At 43.1% G+C, this 20053-nt stretch overlaps 1 protein-coding gene across 5 annotated transcripts in view; it reads right to left on the reverse strand.

The window, feature by feature from the left end:
- Nucleotides 1-5221: 5221 nt before the first annotated feature.
- Nucleotides 5222-20053, reverse strand: part of celf5a (cugbp, Elav-like family member 5a) — a 137830-nt gene continuing 122998 nt past the window's right edge. For 3 of the 5 annotated variants that reach the window (XM_068725878.1, XM_068725877.1, XM_068725874.1), the window contains exons 6-10: nucleotides 14906-15118; nucleotides 14448-14540; nucleotides 12480-12623; nucleotides 9609-9772; nucleotides 5222-8645 (exon numbers count right to left, since the gene is read on the reverse strand). In XM_068725878.1, the coding sequence (XP_068581979.1) occupies nucleotides 9645-9772; nucleotides 12480-12623; nucleotides 14448-14540; nucleotides 14906-15118 (578 nt within the window). In that variant the 3' untranslated portion in view covers nucleotides 5222-8645; nucleotides 9609-9644. The remainder of the gene's footprint in view (nucleotides 8646-9608; nucleotides 9773-12479; nucleotides 12624-14447; nucleotides 14541-14905; nucleotides 15119-20053) is intronic. The other 2 variants (XM_068725875.1, XM_068725876.1) reach the window with 2 other exon arrangements.

Genomic DNA, 20053 nt, shown 5'->3' on the forward strand with positions numbered 1-20053 from the left:
GTTCTTTCTCATCGTTCACGCTAGTTCAGCTGCGTGTCGCCGTACTCACCTGTATGAGCGGCACCGCGTGGTCCTCCTCCACAAAGTGGTTCCAGGTTCACCTTCTCTCTACTCTCTCGTCCCTCGGCCATGATATGAACGGTTACACACACACTGTGGGCTGTGTGTCCCTGTATAACCGGTCCACTCGACGTCTCGGTCCCAGTATAACCAGTCCTGCACGAGCATCGTGAGTGTGACAGTTCGCGTGCCCTGCCAGGTGACGCTAATCAGTCATTACTGATGCAACCTTTAAGATAGTGTTAATTATAACCACATATGATTTATGGGATCATTTGTTTTTGGTAGTGCTTGATGTGGAAGCAGCACGTGAGCCGCAGCGTGAACGCGAACGTTTATAACGCGTTATTTCCGGGGTCTCTCCTCTCGCGAGCTCCGCTCTCCTGCGGCCGCAGACACACCTGCAGCGTCTTGATTGATCACTTTTCATCTGTCGCTTCTGTTCCATTCCCACACTGTTTATCAGGACTCTTTCATGTGACTTTTTGTTTTTTATGTGTGCGACTTGAAATGTAGCGAAGTGCGATAAATAGCCAAGCAAAAATAAAATTAGCATTTTTTTTAAGTACATGAAAACGACTTTGTTACAGTAACAAGAGTAAATACGTACTTCCACCCCTGCGTTACAATTTTTTTGGGGATCATTTTATCAAATTCAAAACCATTTTTAAAAGTCCAATCAGTGGTTCCCAAACTTTGTAACCCCTTTAAAAAATAAATAAAAATCAGTGTCTTGTTGTGGGGATCCTGTCATGTTGAAGACCCTCAGAGGTAAAATTATACAACGTCTTTTTCTTCTTTCCTCTCCCATTAATCATCTCAGACGTGTCACATTTATCTTGTGAGCTGTATATAAAGGGGATTAAAACTAGTTCCACATCGAGCAGCTACAGCAGTAAAATGCAGCTTACGCCTTGTTGCATCAGTACTAACAATCTATTAATGTCATATAATAAATAAAGCGGTCTCAAAACTTTTGCCGACAACAATTCTGTACTTTTACTTACATAGGTAGGCTTTCACATATAATGCGGTATTTTTAGTATAAGTGAAAGATTTGAACACTTCTTCCACCACCCCGCCATCTTTTATCTATAACTCTAAATGTTGTACACTGAGCTCATGGCAACTATGTAAACTATGTGTGTGTGTGTGTGTGTGTGTGTGTGTGTGTCCTTCCATATTGTTAATAATTTAAAAGCAAAGCTAAAAAGCTTCGCGCCTGGTCCCGATTGGCGTCATCTGTTGAGATGCAGCCATCTGACAGCATGCCTTATATAACGGCGCCCTCAGTCTGTTGAAAGAAGGTGAGATTCTTGACTTCTGAACATGCAAGCTCCTCTCTTCTTCTTCTTTTTTTTCTGGAAACGAGGAATATGTGAAGTCTTCTCCAGCAGCACGGAGGACGTATACACAGGTTTGCAGGAAACTGCTCATGCCTGCGTAGATTTGTCGTCCGGCCACTTTGAGCCATCCTATCTTGACTTTCCCCCTGTAAACAAGGACAATTACCGAGCTAATGAGTTGAGGAAAAAAATAAAAACTGCGTGAGTGATTGATACTCTCAATGGGGAAATTAATTTGATATTAATAGAGCACTTGGCAAGATAAATAGATAGTGGTGTGTGAGTCCTCTCCTTGATTGATAATGGATAGATTGATGGCTGTCTTAATGCAAGATGTTCCTTAGACTTAAATGAGGTGGCCTCGATGAGGAGCGTTTTTGGCGCAATATGGCGCTTCAAATAACGTCGACGTTGATATTTAAAGTAGCAATCTTGAAAGTGTTCATTTAAATGAATGTCTGTTAAGTCGCCATCAATCGCTGAAGGAGGTAACACAATGAAAGTATTGCAATATTTATATATTTGCAGTATTATGAACTGGGTGTCTGGGGCGACACTCATGTAAATAAACGCTGTATTGCAGTTTTTTTCCCATTGAATACCAAAAAAATTGAACTATGCGCACAAATCTGAAAAATAGCACATCAGTTTGGAAATTTGGGACCAAAGCCCAACACTCCAGACTGCTAAACTTTAAGCACAACAACAAAAAAACGTTGCATTTCATCAGTTTGGACTCGATTTATCGATGCTATGTGATGTTGGTCAGCCATAGCTGCAACCTCAGTCAGCTGCTCTTGTGAGATTGCGTTTGCCTTCAGTTTCATACGTCCCTCCTCAAATGATCACCTTCCATCATTCCTGCAGCCCCCCATGAATTCTAAGCCCCCCCCCCCCCCCCCCCCCCCCAAGTAACCTCCTCCTGCTGAAGCATTTTGCTTAATGATGCACTCAGAGTTTGATTGTTGCGCCGAGTAGAAGACGCTCAACATACACACACATTACACCCAGTTACATGGGTCACTGCTGCGGAACAAAGAGTGAGAAGTTACTCATTTCCCAGTGTGTGTGTGTGTGTGTGTGTGTGTGTGTTTGTGGTTTTCAGGCTGCTGTAGTCGCAGCGATTATACAGCTATCTCATACCGCAGGCTCTCTCATACCTGACCAACTCAATCTTTCTGTGTCTCCTCAATAATCAGAGTGACAGCGAGCAACTAGACATATCTCACCCACTGGCTCACTCCAGAATGGGTATTGACCTACATATCAAATCATACGCTCCTGGCTTGTGTGATAGAGATTGGGAGGGGGGGGGGAGTATGATTGGCAGTCCTACTTTAGTAAACACGTTGCATCTCCTGGGTTCCTGCGTCTTCATATGAATTCCCTCTTAAAAAGGTAGAAACACCAAACGTCCCTGCGTCTACGGGACCTCCTGCCACTTCAGCGGCGTTTCCCCCGCTACTGTAACAGTAGAGAACAGCTGAGCGCACCTGGTTGTCTCTGTGTGTATTTTTATTAACGAGCCTGTGTCACCAAACTTTTAACAAATGGCCCCCCGGCACCCCGACGCCCCGAAAAACCCAGCTCGGAAATTAAGCATCTGCATCATAAATCTTGGAAAGTTACAATAATTTGCAATTCACTCCCTCATCAAAGGCAATATTACCCTAATTTATTATCTCCCCGCACGAGGGGCGCGCAAAGGCCGTGGAGATAAGAGTTTATCAGGAGGGGGATTGATTTTCATTAACTGATTGTAATAAAGATGAACTGCCTGCCGTGCACACTGACCAAGAGCCACACTTTATTGTAATTGGGACAATTTATTTCATGAGCCAGTGGCTCTACTTTTTTTTTTTTTTTGTCCCTCCCACTTCTTTTTTCCCCCCCATATCTGTCGCCGCACTGCTCTTGATGCTGCTGTGACTCGTGATGTAAGGAGATGATGATTACAAAGTGCGCGTGGTGAAGCAAGTCAACAGATGTTCTTCTGTCACCAAAGCAACGCTGTAGTTCGTGACGCACACTTGACTGATACTCGACGGCTTCCTTATTTCAATTTGCTGCCTCCCGCTTGTCAAAATGATAATGCTATTTGTTCCCCCCGTCTCTTCCGTCTGATGTTTGTGTGCCGTGGTTTTCTTTGTTGCATTCTGCTCCCATCACATCTGTCCTGACACATATTTCAGTTGGGTGTCTCCCTGCAGCAGAGCAGCATCAGGTGACCTGCTAACTGGTAAAGCCTTCAGTCTCCTCAAAGACAGATAATCCCAATCATCCTACATGCTCCACCGCTGGCTTTCCATACCAGTATGAAATGAATACATTTCCTCTCCTGAAGCTCCCAGCGTCTCGTGATGAATACCAAAGTAGACTCCCGCCTGGTGTGAGCAGAGGCAGAAGCTGGCTGGTGTGAAAAATACAATGTTTACGAAGCTGTGGCCGTGCAACGATAACCCCGTCGATCCTTTAAAGGGCGACGACGCCATCGTCACCGTTTCATCACTTCACACCGACGGGGCGTCAGCAACCGACTCTGAGAGGTTGCAACAGCTGCGGAACTTTCAAGGTCCTTGAGAGTAAATCCCTCGTGCAACAACCCCCCCCCCCCCCCCAAGCACTCAACGTCATAGAACTGTGAGAAACAAAACGTCCTGTTTGAATTTTTATTGTAAAATTGGAAAAAAAGGAGAGAAAGAGAGAAAAGCCCCAATAAGCATTTCTTTTTGATACATATCTTTATCTTACCATAACCATAAAAGAAAAAAAAAAAAAAAAGAAGAAAAGTGGCTGAATAAATAAATAATAAATAATAAATAAATAGATAAATAAATAAACATCAAGTTACATACTTGACCCGATAATTAATTATAAAATTATTTAATCATCAATCATTAATATGAAGTAACCTAAGCAGCAAGTATTAAGAAATTTCAACAGGGGAAAAAATGTTTGGTTTCTCAGGCTAATACAGAACACATAGTTTTTTTTAATAACTTTTTGTTTATAAAAAAGATACTGCTTTCCCCGTCAGTTAATCCATGCTGCACTGACACTGCCACAAAAACAGGTGGCGCTCTCCTTTAAAAAAAGAAGGAAAGAAAGAAAAACAATACAACCTGTGAACTGCATTTTCTCCTCCAGGTTTAAAGAATAGTACTGAGATTCCTCTTTTCGCGCCCTGCATGTCAGTAAAGTCTTCTTCGCAGACTCCACACTGCCGTTTATATGTTTTTGTATGCTTTGTGCTGAGAAACCAGAAAGTTAACATCTTTATAAAGCGACCCGCCCCCTCCCCCAACCCCTCCCCCATTTCAAACCCTAATCTATAATGTAACCAAAGAAAGGTCCTGTGCTGATTTTCCATAATATACAGATTTCATATTTATAATAAGCTACTATCCTTAGCATTCAAACCATAGTTAAAGAATCATATTGTTAATACTAGTAGTACCGTAATCTTTAACCCTCCCAGCCCCCATTGAGCATGCTCAGAGATTGAAAGGGCACCATGGTAGGATGACACATATTAAAAGAAGAAAGATAGAAATGGATGCAAGAGTGAAAACAATGTAGAAAATCAACTTTAGTTTGACCACATGCAGCTGAATTATAGCAGAACTGGGATCAGCGCTGCTATTTCCTTTCTGTTTTAGTGGATTTCCAATCAGCTCTGGTAATTCAAAAATCTTAACTCAATTAACTTCTTGGATTTCAGTCGTTTCATTACATTCCCCCTTTTTTTCTTCTTCTAGATTTCATAGTGGAAATGTATATTTAGGCTTATGCACCACAAACGGTCTCCATCCACAAACCTTCACTCTTTTAATTGCGTTCAATCAAATTTCATTTCTTTCTCTTGGCAGAATGAAATTAACTCAACATCTTTTCAAACTCATTAAATTTCAGCCACAGCTGGCATCTTTAATTTGCATTACCCAAGCTGTTGTGAAGGCCACATTTAATTTGATTTTAATAATTTAAAAAACTCTCCAGTAGAAATCCCATAAGGAAAGATTTTTGAGTGGGTTTATAAGGCCCTGTATGGCCCGGGGTAAGGAGGGCATATATCACAGCTTCCTAAAGCTGCCCGGCGCTGACAGCAGAGAGGAAACTAACAGTAACTCACCTGGGGGAACAAAGCTGTCTTCTGGCAAATATATATGAAATCTAACCTTTTCACTGGAAAGCTCTATTGTATAAAATTACAACCTGAAAGGACCTTCCCTCCTACACCGTTATGCTATATCACAAAATCAAATACTTCTTCCCTACTGATCGATATCTGCTGAAAACGAACACATTTATAAGAAAGGATCTTAAAATTCTCAAGGAATCTGGCACTCGTTTAAAGTCTGATGAGGAAATGCAGTGGATATGCTTGCATAATTTGGCAATTCATGATGAGAAAAGGCATTTCTTAAAAGACTTTCTTTTTTTTTTTTTTTTTTTTACAGCATCTAAGTATTGCCTGCAAGAGAACAATATACAGTGAATGAGGGTAGTAACATTTGTTGAATGGTCTCCTGGTCTACTGATCCTGTGGACCAGTAATCATACAAATAAAGAGAATAAAAATGAAAAGGTACAGTCAGCAGGACCCGGGGAGCCATTGTGGTGATGACATTTGTTGTACCGGACTGCAGGGGCTTAGCAGTCGTGTTTTTCTGAAGACTCCACACACGCGTGTGTGTGTGTGTGTGTGTGTGTGTGTGTGTGTGTGTGGATGGGGCCACAGAGACAGCGTTGTGATACGATGACTGAAGCGCTGATGTGTCTTAAGTTTAGGGAGATGATCAGAGCGCTGAGGTCTCACAGAGTCCTGAGTGGCAGGCTGCTTCAGTGCGAACTGAGTCAACGAACGACACGTTGGAAATAGTCTCAAACTGAAAGAGGTGGATGTTAGTCGAACAAATCTGAAAGTGAAATGGATAAAAGAGAGAGAGAGAAAAAAAAAAAAAAAAGTGACTCGTGAAAAGACAGATTTCATCTCGGATGTACTGTATGTGTGTGTGTGTGTGTGTCCCTCTGTAAACAACAACAGAAAAGCATCCCCCCAGCGATGACGCCGGAGTTACTTAATGAATCATATCTGATACGGCGTGATGTGTCGTGACCACACCGTATAGGAGCCATGTGTGACCGGCGCTAATGGTGAGCTGTCGTCTCACTGAAGCAGCAGCAGCAGCAGCAGCAGCAGCAGCAGCTGTAGCGGCTACACTTACAGGCCTGCTGCTGTCTAATTGATGGATCAGTTTGCTCTTAATTTGACCTCCTAAGGCTGGTAATGCCAGGCTGTTCCTCACTGTGTACAAGCTCTCACTGCGCTAACAAAAAACTACACAGCCGCTCTTCACTGAAGAACTCCAACGATCTACTCAAAACATTTTTTTTTTTTACACATCCTGTCGCAGCCTTGTGAACCTCTCTTTTTTGTTTTTTAGCGTTGATGACGTAGATTTAAGTGCCTTCGACGTGCCCCGCAGGACACCGTCAGATTCGGGGGGGGGGGGGGGGGGTCCCCCTCTGAGACTGTGGCCGGTAGTTAGAAGACCACCGAGAGAAAAATGGACTCTGTCACTCAGTCAATTCATTGAAAAACGCCAATGCGTAATTGATTGCGCATCTCTTGCCCCGCGGTGCTGCTCCCCATCTGATCAATATTATCATTATCCTAATTATGCTGTGGGTTAGCCCTCGGCCCCCGTGAACTGATGGTCCCTATTAAGAGAGAAATATGCTGGCACTTGGAGGTGAGGAGCCAGAGAAAGAGGGAGGGAGGGGGGAGGGGGGGGGTCTCCTCTCGCCTGCTGAGAGCAGCTGGAGGAGCTTGGCAGCGGGAGAGGGCACGACCCGGCAGGGACCACTGTGACACGCTGATGATGGAATTTTTTTTTTTTCTTTTTTTTTTTACAACTGCTGTCAAGCTCATTTGTATATTTTATTAAGCAGTTACGATTGCTGTGCTGTTTTTACTGCTGCGCATCCAGCTCAGCCGGGTGGCACTTTTACCACAGTGCTTTATGGTCAGATTATCTGCGATATCAAGGCTTTAATGAAGACGTGGAATTGCTCTCGCTTCGATTATGGAATTGCAGAGCAGCTGACGAGCGGTACACGGCTGCGCACAGTGTGGAGCGGCGAGAGGCTGTTATTGTGTCACTTACTTTTGGCACTACGGGACTGTGTGTGTGTGTGTGTGTGTGTGTGTTTTTTTTCTTCTTCTTCTACTGACACAATAACACCGACAGATCACACCTCCGAGATGAAATGCTGTGACGCAGATGAAGCAATGAGTGGCAAAAGAAGATTATCTGAACATGCCCGAAACAATGTCTAACCCACATATTCTACGCCACTAAAATAGTATAGCTTTATACATATTTTTTTTCAGTTTTGTTTTTAATATTCCTTAAACCCAGTAGCTATAAATGTAAAAGGAAAACAAACCGAAACCCATTTCCTCTTTTTTCTTTTTTTTTTTTCAACCTGAAGCTAGTATTTCTTCTTAAGTTTAACTTGTAATATTATTAGTAGTAGTTTGTAGTATTAGTATCATTAATACTATATATTACTGTTCAGAACAATAAAAATGTTTGGTCCTTTGGTCCCTTAGGGGTGAAAGATTTGCAGTTCTACTGTTGCTAATGGAAACCTCAGTGACCTCCACGAGTCATAGTTCTGCGCTTGCTGAGAGAGACGGTGAGAGAATAAGAGAAAGAGGGAAAGAGAAAGAAAGTCTGTCAGTGGACCAATAGAATAGCTTCTTTTTTTCCACTGTTTTCCTTGATCTTCAAGTTTTAACCCTCATTTGTCCAGTACAGTAAAAGCCACAAGCGCCTCTTCCCTTATATATATGTGTATATAATATGTATATAGAAATCTATTTGTTGTTGCTGCTTTTTTGTTTGTTAGTTTGTTGCTTAATTAACAATTCAAGTCTCAACAAGAAAAAGTTCTGTTGTTCAGTCTCATCACATCTTTTTTCAGTTTTCTTTTTTTTCTCCTCGTCTTTCTTGCACTGTGCCATCTGTTACTGTTAAGTCCCCCGGTGAAGCGCCGCCTCCTCTTTCGCATCTTCTTTTTTCCCGCCGTAACCTATATCTTCATAAGTAAATGCTGATATGTCTTCAAAAATTCCTTATGTGTTGATTTTTTTTTTTTTTAAAACATATTTTTGCTTTCAAAGAAAAAAAGTTGAACTCCTCCGAGATATCTTCACGTGTCCTCTAAAACCTGAAAAATAGAAGAGAGAAGGGCAATTTCAGATCTCACCGCTCATTACGCCGTCATTCCAAAGATCCATTTCTTTAGGCTTCGGATGGACCGATATGCCTCTATTATATATCGGTGAAATGGTCTGGAGAGAGCTAACCCACACTGGCACACCAATCAATCTTTGTCAATCACCACGATGACAGATTTTTCTCATAATTAATACGCCTGCTGTGAGGCATATGAAATCAAACCTCATGGTTTCTACATGTCTGCAGATACTGAAACTCTAGAAACATGAAATAATTCCGCTTTACATTCACTGAACATATTTAGTAGGGATGGGTATCGTTTTGGGGGTTTTTCCGATACCGGTGCTAAAACGATACTTTTAAAACGATACCGGTGCCTAAACCGATACTTTAAAAAAACAAACACACAAAACGACGATTGACGACATTAAAGAAAGGCTTTTATTTATTGCCAAGGCAATTTGTTTTCTTCAAATTGAACAATATATTAACTGTTTGAAGTATACTATAAATATAAATAAATACAAAACACTTGGCTTCAAACTACAGCTTCAAACTTTTTAACTTCAAACTATGAACAATATATTAACTGTTAACAACAGTTTATAGTATACTTAAATAAATATAAATAAACTTCAGCAGCAGCGAACGTATTTCAATCGACTCAGGCACCGAAAGGAAGCAGCGAAATCTGCGTTGCGTTTCGGTCCGGTAGGTCCGGTAGGTCCGGTTGTATAGGAACCATATTGGCACCGGTTTTCGGTACCCAACCCTAATATTTAATACGTATCCGTCTGATAGATGCGCTCTGAACTTCAGGCTATCCGAAGAAGTAGGTGGGGACAACGTTTGGCCGTCAGCTCTGTCACCCCGAGTTAAATCTTCAGCTTCAACAACACAGCGGATGTAAATGTTGGACCGGTGACAGCGCTTTGACACTTTGCTGGCTCACCTGTGCTGCTGCAATGAATGCTGAAGGTAGGCTGTGTCAGTAAGGGCGGCTGGCATCCTTCGGTCTCTTTAGCTGGACTTTCAACCTCTTCATCCCAATCTGAAAGCCATTCATGGACTGAATAGCTGCCTGTGCACTCGCAGGGTTGTCGAAGCTCACGAAACCTGCGAAGAAGTACAAGTTCATCAGCCCCTGTTGAGAGTTAAGACGCTTTGTGAGCTTTAACATAGCAATTTAAGTCAACATTTAGAGATAACATCTATTAGAAGTGACTCGGCTGTCTGGCAGAGAGAACTGCTGGAAGAGAGACTGAGAGATAAAAAAAAAAAACACAGAGTCTGGACGATGTTGTTGAGGCAGGTAGCACCTTTGTGTTGCCCAGACAATATTCAGCGCTTGTGGCAGTGTGCTTGACAGATAATTTTTTCCAGAGTTTAATGTGTAGAACTTTGAACAACAGCTAAAATAACCCACCATTGTGGGACTTAGATGCAACAAGTGTGAGGGTTTTTTATTTTCATAAAGCATCCCTGATATGATTGATAGTTTGTGTCTCAAACAGATGTAATATCAGGCAGTTTTGCGATCGCTCAGGGAGGCCTGTGAAGCCCCTTTCCACACTGGACAAAAGCCCCGCGAACATCTGCTAACATCTGGATTTTGTTTTTAGAGAGGAAGGTTACAATCGGCATTCATTCCCAGGACAAATGGCTTCGCAGTGGTCACAGGTATTTATCGGCTCCGGCTCCGGTCGGCAGCGATGGAAACATGACACACCCCGATGAACGCGCACATTTTTGCCGCTTTGTTTAATTAGTGTAATTTGACCTCGCTGATCATCGAAAACAACAAAATGAAACTCATCAAAACCTTCTTTGTTTTTTCTTTTTGGAATATTTTGAAGGTTAAGAAAGAGAACTGCTGGTTTTGGAGTGATGGTTTGGGATATAAAAACATTTAATTCATATCTTATCCCATATAAATTGTTACTTTTTGTAACATGTATCATGATCAGTTCAATACAAACAAGTTTTTAGTTTTTTAACCTGAATATATTTTCCAACATAACTCCCTGGAAAGCCCAAAAATACAAAACCATGAATGTGCACAAGTCCCTGTGGGGGCAGTTTGACCAAAACAAGAGCAAACATAGTTCATCATGTCTGAATTTCCCTCAAGATAAACCCGTCCTGGAACTTATGCCGAACATCCTGTTTTCATCATGTGTAAAAACAAAGCCTTGAGAATTCAGTGACCAGAAACTGCAGTGGAGTGTGTCTCCGCTTGATGCGCTCCCCTGTGTCTGTGGTGTCATTAGGAGCAGCCGATGACCCGCGAGGAACAGCGGGAGCCTCTCCACGTTCGCAGCGGCCACCTGGGAGAGATGTCTGCCCGGCCCGCTCCGCTCTGGGTTCGGCCCATTAGGGTCGAAAGGCTCGAGCGGCACGGGGGAGGCCCCCCCCCCCCCCCCCCCCCCCGAGTGCAAGTCTGAAGAAAGTCTAGATGCGGGGAAAAGGAGGTGACCTCCTAACCCACCATCAGGTTAACACATTCGGGCTGGGAGCGGAGATGAGATGCAGGCTTAGAGCTCTAAGCCCTCCGCTCAGTCCTGTCACACATTACAAGTGTGCTTTTCTCTCCTCACTCTATGTTTCCTTGTCTTTTGCACACCATCAATCTACGTTTATCCCCTCTTTCTCCTCTCTAGATTAATTACACCAGTGTGCTCCCTGTTTCCCCAGGCCTAACATTATGTTGTAAATGCATAGTGTATAAGTCAATACTGCAAATAGCTCTTCTTTCATGAATTTATATGTTATTAAGTCCCCCCAGGGAGACGGGACTGGCGATCAATTTTGCCCAGGGTTCTGCTGTTCCCTGAAGTGAAAACAAATGCTGATCCATAATTGTCCTTTGCCCCCCCCCCCCCCATACCATCCCTCCCTGCTGCTTGTCTCCTCAAAGTTGTTATAAGCCCTGAGGCTTGTTGGTGTGTGTTGGCTGACGGAGCTAAATGGGACGGGAGGCATGGCGGTGTGTGAATCAGCCTCAGCAGAGAGGGTGTATTGACAGATATTGGGGTTACAGAACGGTGATGTGGATGCTGATACAGCAGCTCCAGCTTTTCAGGTCACACAGCTGCCAAACAGAAACAAGGACATGGGCTCTGATCGACTGCATCGTGGCGAGTTCGGCCACAATGTATTCAGCGCATTTCTCTACCGCGCTGGTGCCGAAACACAACAGTCATCAAGATGCAAATTCAGGTCAGTCAGTCAGTCAGTCAGTCAGTCGGGGTGTAGGGGGGGATCCTTCAATCTACTGTGTCTGGGTGCTGTCAAACATCATCAAAATCTTCAGCGCCTAAAAGGATATTTGTTTAACAAGTAGTTTGGAGCGCAGTATGAAAACAAAATCTCCAAAAAAAAAAAAATGTAACTTACACCATGAAGCTTCGCGCCTTGGCTGTGAGTTTTTACACAACACCCACAAATGTCTGAATATTTTAAGAACAACTTTAAGATGTCAGACTGCAAAAACAAATTTTGTTTTGTGCAAGAGCACATTGCTGTGTGTCCAACCCCTGAAAACATCCATTATACATTTCCCTCGAGTGTATTCATGCCAATAGATAGTTAGGTTCTTCTTCCCCTGTATTGCTATTTTCTTCTTCACGTATCAGAATTCGCAGTAGAGGCCTGAGCACCCAGCCCTGTCCTTAATGCGTCTTTATGTCAATGATTAATAATCATGTAATCATACCCAAGGCTTTACAGAAGGAGACGTCAGTAGAAATGGACAGAAAAAGTCCCATATTGTTATACAATGGTATAACTGGGAGCTTTGTGTGAGTGGCAGTGAGTAACTCACCGAAGCACTTGCTCTGGTTGGTGGCCCGGTCCATGAAGACCTTGGAGGAGATGACGGTGCCGAAGGGCAGAAACATCTGCATGAGTTCATTGTCTCCAAACTCCTGTGGCAGGTGGTAGATGAACAGGTTACAACCCTCCGGACCTGAACACAGAGAGAGAGAGAGGGAGAGATGGAGAGAGAGGGAGAAAGAGAGAGGGAGAGAGAGAGAGAGAGAGAGAGGGAGACAGAGAGGGGGAGGGGGGGTTGGTGGGCGAGGGATGGAGAGAGACAGCTGTGAATTTGTCATTTTGATCCAAGCAGTCTCTCGTGTCGACTAAATTGAGATAAGTGGAAATAGATTTCCAGGACGTCTCTGACATTATCAGTGATAAAACATAAACTGTTCTTAAACACACAAAAGATAAAGTTTTTTTGCATTGATTTGCTGATACTGAATGGATGAGAGAGTGTTCAAATTTTCAATTTACATTTTAAAACGCTTTTCTGATCAAAATATGAACATGAACGACGATATCTAGATGACAGATCAAAGATTTTCCAACTAGCAACTATCTGTAATTTGATCAACGTGCCGCAAAAAGAAATCAAATTGAATTTCTAAAGTTTTAGGCAACACTTTCTATGACGCAAATGTCTGTAATGCATTAAAAACATACGTTCATCAACATACATGTGCTTATAGCACTGTATAGTATTGTTATACACACTCATAAATATTATAATCAATCAATATACATTATTTTAGTATCATAATTCTTCATAACTGCTTGTCACTCACTGACATTTGTTTGCAAGAATCCGTACATTAGAATTCCCATAGTTGTAATACATTATAATCTTATTAGAATGCACTATACTCTCTGATATAATGTGTTACAATGTGATTATGATTTACTCGAAGTGGTCATCGTTTATGAAGTCGAATACAAATGTATTTTACAACATTTGGTGTGTTGCTCTTGCACAGATTCAATGATACTTTTTCATTCTTAAAGGAAGAAATGACCACTTTGAGTAACTTAAACTCACATTAAAATGAATTATAACAGTGATTATGATGCATTTTAAAAAACTATCATAATGTATTACAACTATAAAATGCTTTATAATGTGTAATAAAGCCATTGAATATGCCTGTGTGCTCATAACTATAAATATACGTTGCTATAAGCGGTTTATAACTCCCTATAACTATGTTTAGACTGCATCGTAAACAGGACCTTCATAGAGAGTGTTACTGAGTTTACAAAGAAAGAAAGAAATGAATTCTGTCGTGTATACGATGTGTAAAACTGAGGGCTTGATTGCTTCATATAAGGTCTTCAATCATACTTTCACCGCCTGTCTGACACAGTTTTCACTAATGCTGGAAACACATCGACAAAGCCAACAACAAAGAAAAAAGTGCTGTTTCGTCAACCTGAACGTAAACCTGCAGTAAGTTTGAGTGGAAACCATCACATCACATTGTGAGTTACTCCATCTGAAAGAAAGCTGCCACCACTTTTTACATTTTCATTATTTTAATTGTTCCATCTGGGTTGCAGTGCCATTATTCTCACAGCTAGGGATTTTATTATATAAGCTTTAATTATAACTTATGAAAAAAAAATGAAAAAAAAGCACGGGCCTATGTAGATTATGTGCAGCCTATTTTTAAGATGCACAGAATAATACATTTGCTTTAACCTTGTTCTATCATCCTCATACTTCATACATCTATTGCCTAAGATGAGCGTTGGACTGCATTCAGTAATATTGTTCCACTTTACCTATCTATTACAGAGAATGGGATGTGTACCGAGTTAAAGTAATATTCTCCTCTCACCCTCACAATCTTTATACAAGCATTACGCAGAAGGAGGTGTGTAAAGTAATATCGGGTTTCTCATGCTCATCTTCTTTATATGTCTATTACGCGGGATGAGATGTGTGTAAGTGTAAAAAGTAATAATGTTCTCTCACCCTCACCTTCTCTCTGCTGCTGCTGCTGGATGACCTGGGGTGGTTGGGGCAGCGTCTGGCCAATGGGAGTCAGCGTAGTGGCTGGGTAGATCGCTGCAGAGAGAGAGAGAGAGAGAGGGGGGGGGAGGAAGAAAGGAGGGAGAAAGAGAGAGAGAGAGAGAGAGAGAGAGAGAGAGAGAGAGAGAGAGAGAGAGAGAGGGGGAGTGAAAAACGGGGATCCCACAGAGAACGATGTCAAGGATGCTTAAGGTCGATCACACAAGCGTAACATGTGTAATCAAAGGCCCTCTGATGTTATGTTCTGAGGCGCCGTCCTTCGCTATCTGAACGCATGCAGCCTCACGCTCACACGGCGCTCACCCGGCAGTGATTGTCTCGAAGCCGCAACACATTTAGCATTTACGGCAGATTGTAAAATCAGAGGAAGGCAGCTTAGGAAACAGAGCCGTCTCTCACACCTGTGTACTGCTGCACTCCGGTGAAGGCCTGCTGGAGGGTGTCGGCAGCGGTGGGGCTCTGGGTGGAGTAGGGCGGCAGGCCGTTGGTGTACATGGCCTCCACCGCGGGGTGTCCGTTGGGCTGATGAGGGATGCCGGTGAATCCGTTGACGATGGGCGTGACGATGCTGGGCACGGAGGTGGTGATGTTGGCTGGTGGAGAACTGAGGCCTGCTGGGTAAAAAAAAAAAGAGAAAGAAAAAGGTTTACAGCTACTGGCTCCATCTACACATGATACTACAAAACAGTTGTAATGTATCAAGACGTTGGTGTACACATACATACGCGCTTTTCCTACAGAGAGTAAACACACCCTAGAGCACAAGCAGATCCACACACACACACACGCGCACACACACACACACACATACGCATGCAGCACAAACACACAAAGCACTGCATCTCCTCTCTAATGCAAGGACACGGGTGCAACGTGAGTCTGTCACATATACGCCTGTTTGTTGTGACACATCCTGCAGAATAGCCGGGAAGTCAACCTGTGAAAAATGAGCCTGTCCGTAGTGTTTGTGCGATACCCTGCTGGCTCCCACTGCTCAGGATGATGAAACCACTATGCAACTTCAGAGAGAGAGAGAGAGAAAAAAAATAGAAAGAGAGAAAAAAAGGGAAAAGATCTAGACTAAATAGAAGGAGATTACAGAGGGAGATTTGCTTGAACGAGCAGGTAGCAAAAACAAAAAAGATGCCTCTTACTTTTATTCATCATAAGGACAAAAAAAAAAGACAAAATAACAACAGTTGGCAGTTTGACAAATGGGTGGGTCATAACATATATGGTACACGCCTGAAAGGCAGCTGCAAGATGCTTCATGAGTGGAATTGAAATAGGATGCTCCCTGTCCTCTCACATTCAATGCATTTTAAAAGGACCCTCCTTTGGAAAGTGTTTCCAATTATGCCAGGAACATCAAAGTACCCATTTTGAGCCGAATCTCACTGTGTGATGGTCTCTCTAAAAGGGCTGCTCCGTGGCAAAGCATCCAAGCTCGTTGAAGTACTGCTCCCCTGAGGACCACCTCTCAATCTGGAAACCCTCGCCCTGATTGGACGGAAAGCCCAGGTTGTCACGGAAACCCTCCAGCAGGCCATATCCCCCACAATCTGGTGCCTGAGTAAAGAACCCCCTGTGAGAGGTGGTCCAGATAGGGTAAACAATCACATCCCGTATACACAAAGCATACGCTGAGATTTATGCTAATGCCACGGTAAATATGCTGTACATCACGCGCTCAAACCTCCCACCACCGAGTAATATCATCTACATATTCATACGGAATCGCTTTTCTTCTTCTTCACCTACGATCTTACCTCTCCTTCTCCCCTCTCCTCTACCTGCCTCAGCACTTAAGTCATGAGGAGGCTGACAGTCCGGCAGGTCACTGCAGTGACCTGGGGAGTAGTCCGGGTCCAGCGAGAGCTGTTGTGTCTTTTGCGCTGGTTTCCTTTTTTTTTTTTTTTTGAAGCCTCTCCCACGATTGCTTGTTTCCCGCGGAGCTGTGATGAATTAGACTGCAGCTTCAGCCCATTCTCCTACCAGGACCCAGGAGACCGCCGCTCCTATTCTGAGGCCTGGAGACAGCTAGTCTGCTCGGGCCACACGCACTCTACTGTACCGCCAGATAATGCACCCTCTCCATCATCAGGCAAATTCATTTTCCAAGGCTTAGCAGCGCTGTGCGAGCGCCGCGCGTCTGCCTATGTGTAGCAGTTGTGGCGATGCCGGGAGTAGCGGCGGTAGCGGTGGGTGGTTGCGCGGACCCCCCCCCCCCCCCCCCCCCCCCTGACATGCAATGACATAGATTCTCGGGTCAGCAGTTGGACACGACATCCGTGGTGAAGGAGAACACGCGGCGAAAGTAACATATCAAGGCCGCCGAGTCCAGTCCGGCTATCACGCTGGGAATGTCACAGCAGGGAATAAGCATAAAGATCACGAGTGTAATAAAGACGGCATTGATAGTGTAGCGAGGCAAAAGCTCAGAAACATTCATCCACAGTATCTAAAGTGAATGGAATCAAATAGTACAGTAGCTGGGTTATACATGTATTGGACCACAAAATGGGGCTATGATATAAAGAAAAAGACATTAAGTAACACCACGGCCAATAAAACAACGATTACATGAGACATGAGGGTCGTCATCTTTATCCTCACTGTCACAATGACCCAATAACCAACGTGAGCGCACCCTGACAATGGTTTTTTTTTCTTCCCTCAGTTGAAATGTGGAAGTCTTTCCTACCATCTCGAACTAGAAAATAACAAGACATTTTCATTTTATACCTCAGCGGACATATAGTTCTTGCATTGTGGGAAATTGTATTCATAGTCTGCTTACAATGCACACAACCAGAGTGCGCTGCGTGTATTGGCCTGTAATAATGACATGTTGTTCCCCACTCTGGCATGGGTGAATACGAAGCCACGGCACAGCAAGATTACATATTCCATACAGCTCGCACTTAACTATCACTTCTCCACTCTTATTACCGCGAGAAAAGAGGCCTGCACTGCAAAACAGTATGAATATGTGTATGTCACATTTATTTATGTTATGGAAGCAGAATTACATTCATATTCTTGCAGGCCGCTTCTTAGAGAAAACTGTTGATTTGCTCCTTCGCCACGATTGCTTTCGCGAGAGAAGTCCTCACATGCGACAGAAGCATTTATTATGCTAATTATGCATTCAAATCAACGAGCAATGCTATACCCATACTGGAGAGTGCAGTCATTACCAGCACAAGGACTGTCTTTCGCTGGAGCAAGTAATAAGCACTCAAAACAGATGCTTTCATCTAACTGATTTAAAATGTGATGCATTTAGACTCAAAGAGAAAATGTCTGTCTGCTCCTTAAAGTGTGAATAATAAATCTGAATACGGGAAGGACAGCGTTTTCAGAGGCACCAAGAGAAACTATGTGACTTTGAATATCGCCCCTTAAGATTACTTGATGCGAATGCACCTTCACATTCATTTGTTTCATCGTCGAGTACATATTTAAAATGCACATCAAAACACAATTCTACATTGAGAAGCATAGTCTGTTTTGCTGTTCAAAGGGTGACTCTTATCAATATTGCCCTCGACAGCTGATTGTAGGATGTATATAATCTTTCCACTGAAGGCCCTAAAAACCTATTTTATCAATCAGATTATTTCTACGAGTCAGCAGCTCCTACAAGAAAATACTACTTTCAGTTTTGGTTGGTGTTTCACATCAAAGATCTGTATTTGTCTGGTGGGCTGCCAGGCGACTGTCAATCACCCCCAACCCACTCAGTCCCGATGACGCAGATTAGATGATTAAGGTTTTACTTTGATTTTTTTTGCTTATTTAGTTATAAATATTCTATGCGGTGGGGACATATTAAAGATTTTACGTCAACGTTTTAATTAAACACTTGCTGCTCTCATAACAATGTGCACTGTATCTGAAATTTGAGGGATCTCTGCTTGGGTAGAGTAGGATTACTACCTTAATTAATGCATTAAATTGTCCTCCTGTTTGTCATCGCCACCGATAACCTCGTTAATGTTTGTGAGAATGTGTTTCTATGCTGATGATGCAACTCTGTACAGCCATATAACGCCTCAACAGATGAATAAATAAATACCTGAGGAAGCATGTCGAAAACATCTTTAAGCTCCTGAAATACAAAGTCCATGTTGTTCCTCTCATTCATGCGAATGTGGGTAGTGCGTCTAAAGCTGCGGCGTCGGGGTATCGCAGATTCCGTTTTCAACTGCTGCATTTTTTGCGGTAAATAACACGTTCGTCGCGTCTCGGAGGACAGGTGCACATATTGAGGGAGATCAGCGTGTCAAACGGCTCACGGTGGAAGTGCTCTGCATCGATGATGTAGCCACGCTCCAATTAAGCAGGGACGTCGTGGCACAGCCAGCTGCCTGTGAGTGGGCCGTCTCTGGCTGCGGAGCATCTGCAGTATATTTTGTGTAATATGTACTTGTGCGTGTACGTCTTCAGAGCGGAGCAGCTCCATGCAACAGAACATTAAGAGAGACTTTGATTACACACTTCTCACATCCTAACAAAGCATCCTTGACACGATGTGTTCTTCACCACGTACACCCAGCAGGATCCGCATCTCTCCACACTTCTCCCCTCCTCTCCTCCCTCACCCTCTTTATCTCCCCCTCTCTTCCTGTTACTCCATCTCTGCCCCTCTCTCTCTCTCTCTCTCTCTCTCTCTCTGTCTCTCTCTATCCCTCCCTTGTTTTTGTTTAACTTTTATTTCTTCTGCAGCGCTCAGGGAGCGGCACCTGGTGAACATTATTTTCAAAAAGCATCATCATGCATCATTGTAAGGATACATGCTCTAATCAGCTGAACCATCTGGCAAACGGCTTATGCACCATCAAGCTTAAATGCTTTGCATCTGTTGATCAAATGGATGTCTCATTGTTTTCAGAGTAACACCCTTAACCTCTGAGCCTCTTTGTTGTACTTCGGCTCACTGTCACAAACAAGATTGTTGTCATGCTGCAGAGGTTATACTGATCATTTACATACAAGATTAATGTCAAACGTTAACTCTAGATCAGGCAGGATTTTCATCTGCTAAGCTACTATTGGAGCTTTATGTTAATGCAGAGCCGTGGAGGTAATTCAGAAAGGCGGCTAGCTGTCAATTGGCAATTTTTTTTTTTTTGGAAGGAAAGGGGATATTAACCTTTTCTTCCTTTTGTGCTTTTGGTACAATTGACGCCGTTGCCGAATGTCAAAATGTATAGATTTGTTTTGAAATGGAATTTGGTTGATGATACAACTTAATGCATAAATTACACCTCTGTCGAAGAAGGGAAGCACTCTGCTCCCAGACTCTGAAACAGATTCAGATATTACAATGAATAATTCCACTGACTCGTGGCAGACATCCTACAGTCTCTAGTGTCAGAGTCTCTTGGCCTACTTATACAGACAACCTTGCCAGTAATGTTGTATTCCTTCAATGAACTCTAAATAAGTCATAGCCACAAGTGTGAAAAGGGAGAGAGAAAATAGCTGTGTACACCAAAGCAGCGCGCTACGCCACCACTCCTGCAGCTGCTGGCAGCCACACT

This window comes from Cebidichthys violaceus, unplaced genomic scaffold (genome assembly GCF_023349555.1).
Source record: "Cebidichthys violaceus isolate CVI_PGR_0920_01 unplaced genomic scaffold, fCebVio1.0.p SCAF_37, whole genome shotgun sequence".
NCBI lineage: Eukaryota > Metazoa > Chordata > Actinopteri > Perciformes > Stichaeidae > Cebidichthys > Cebidichthys violaceus.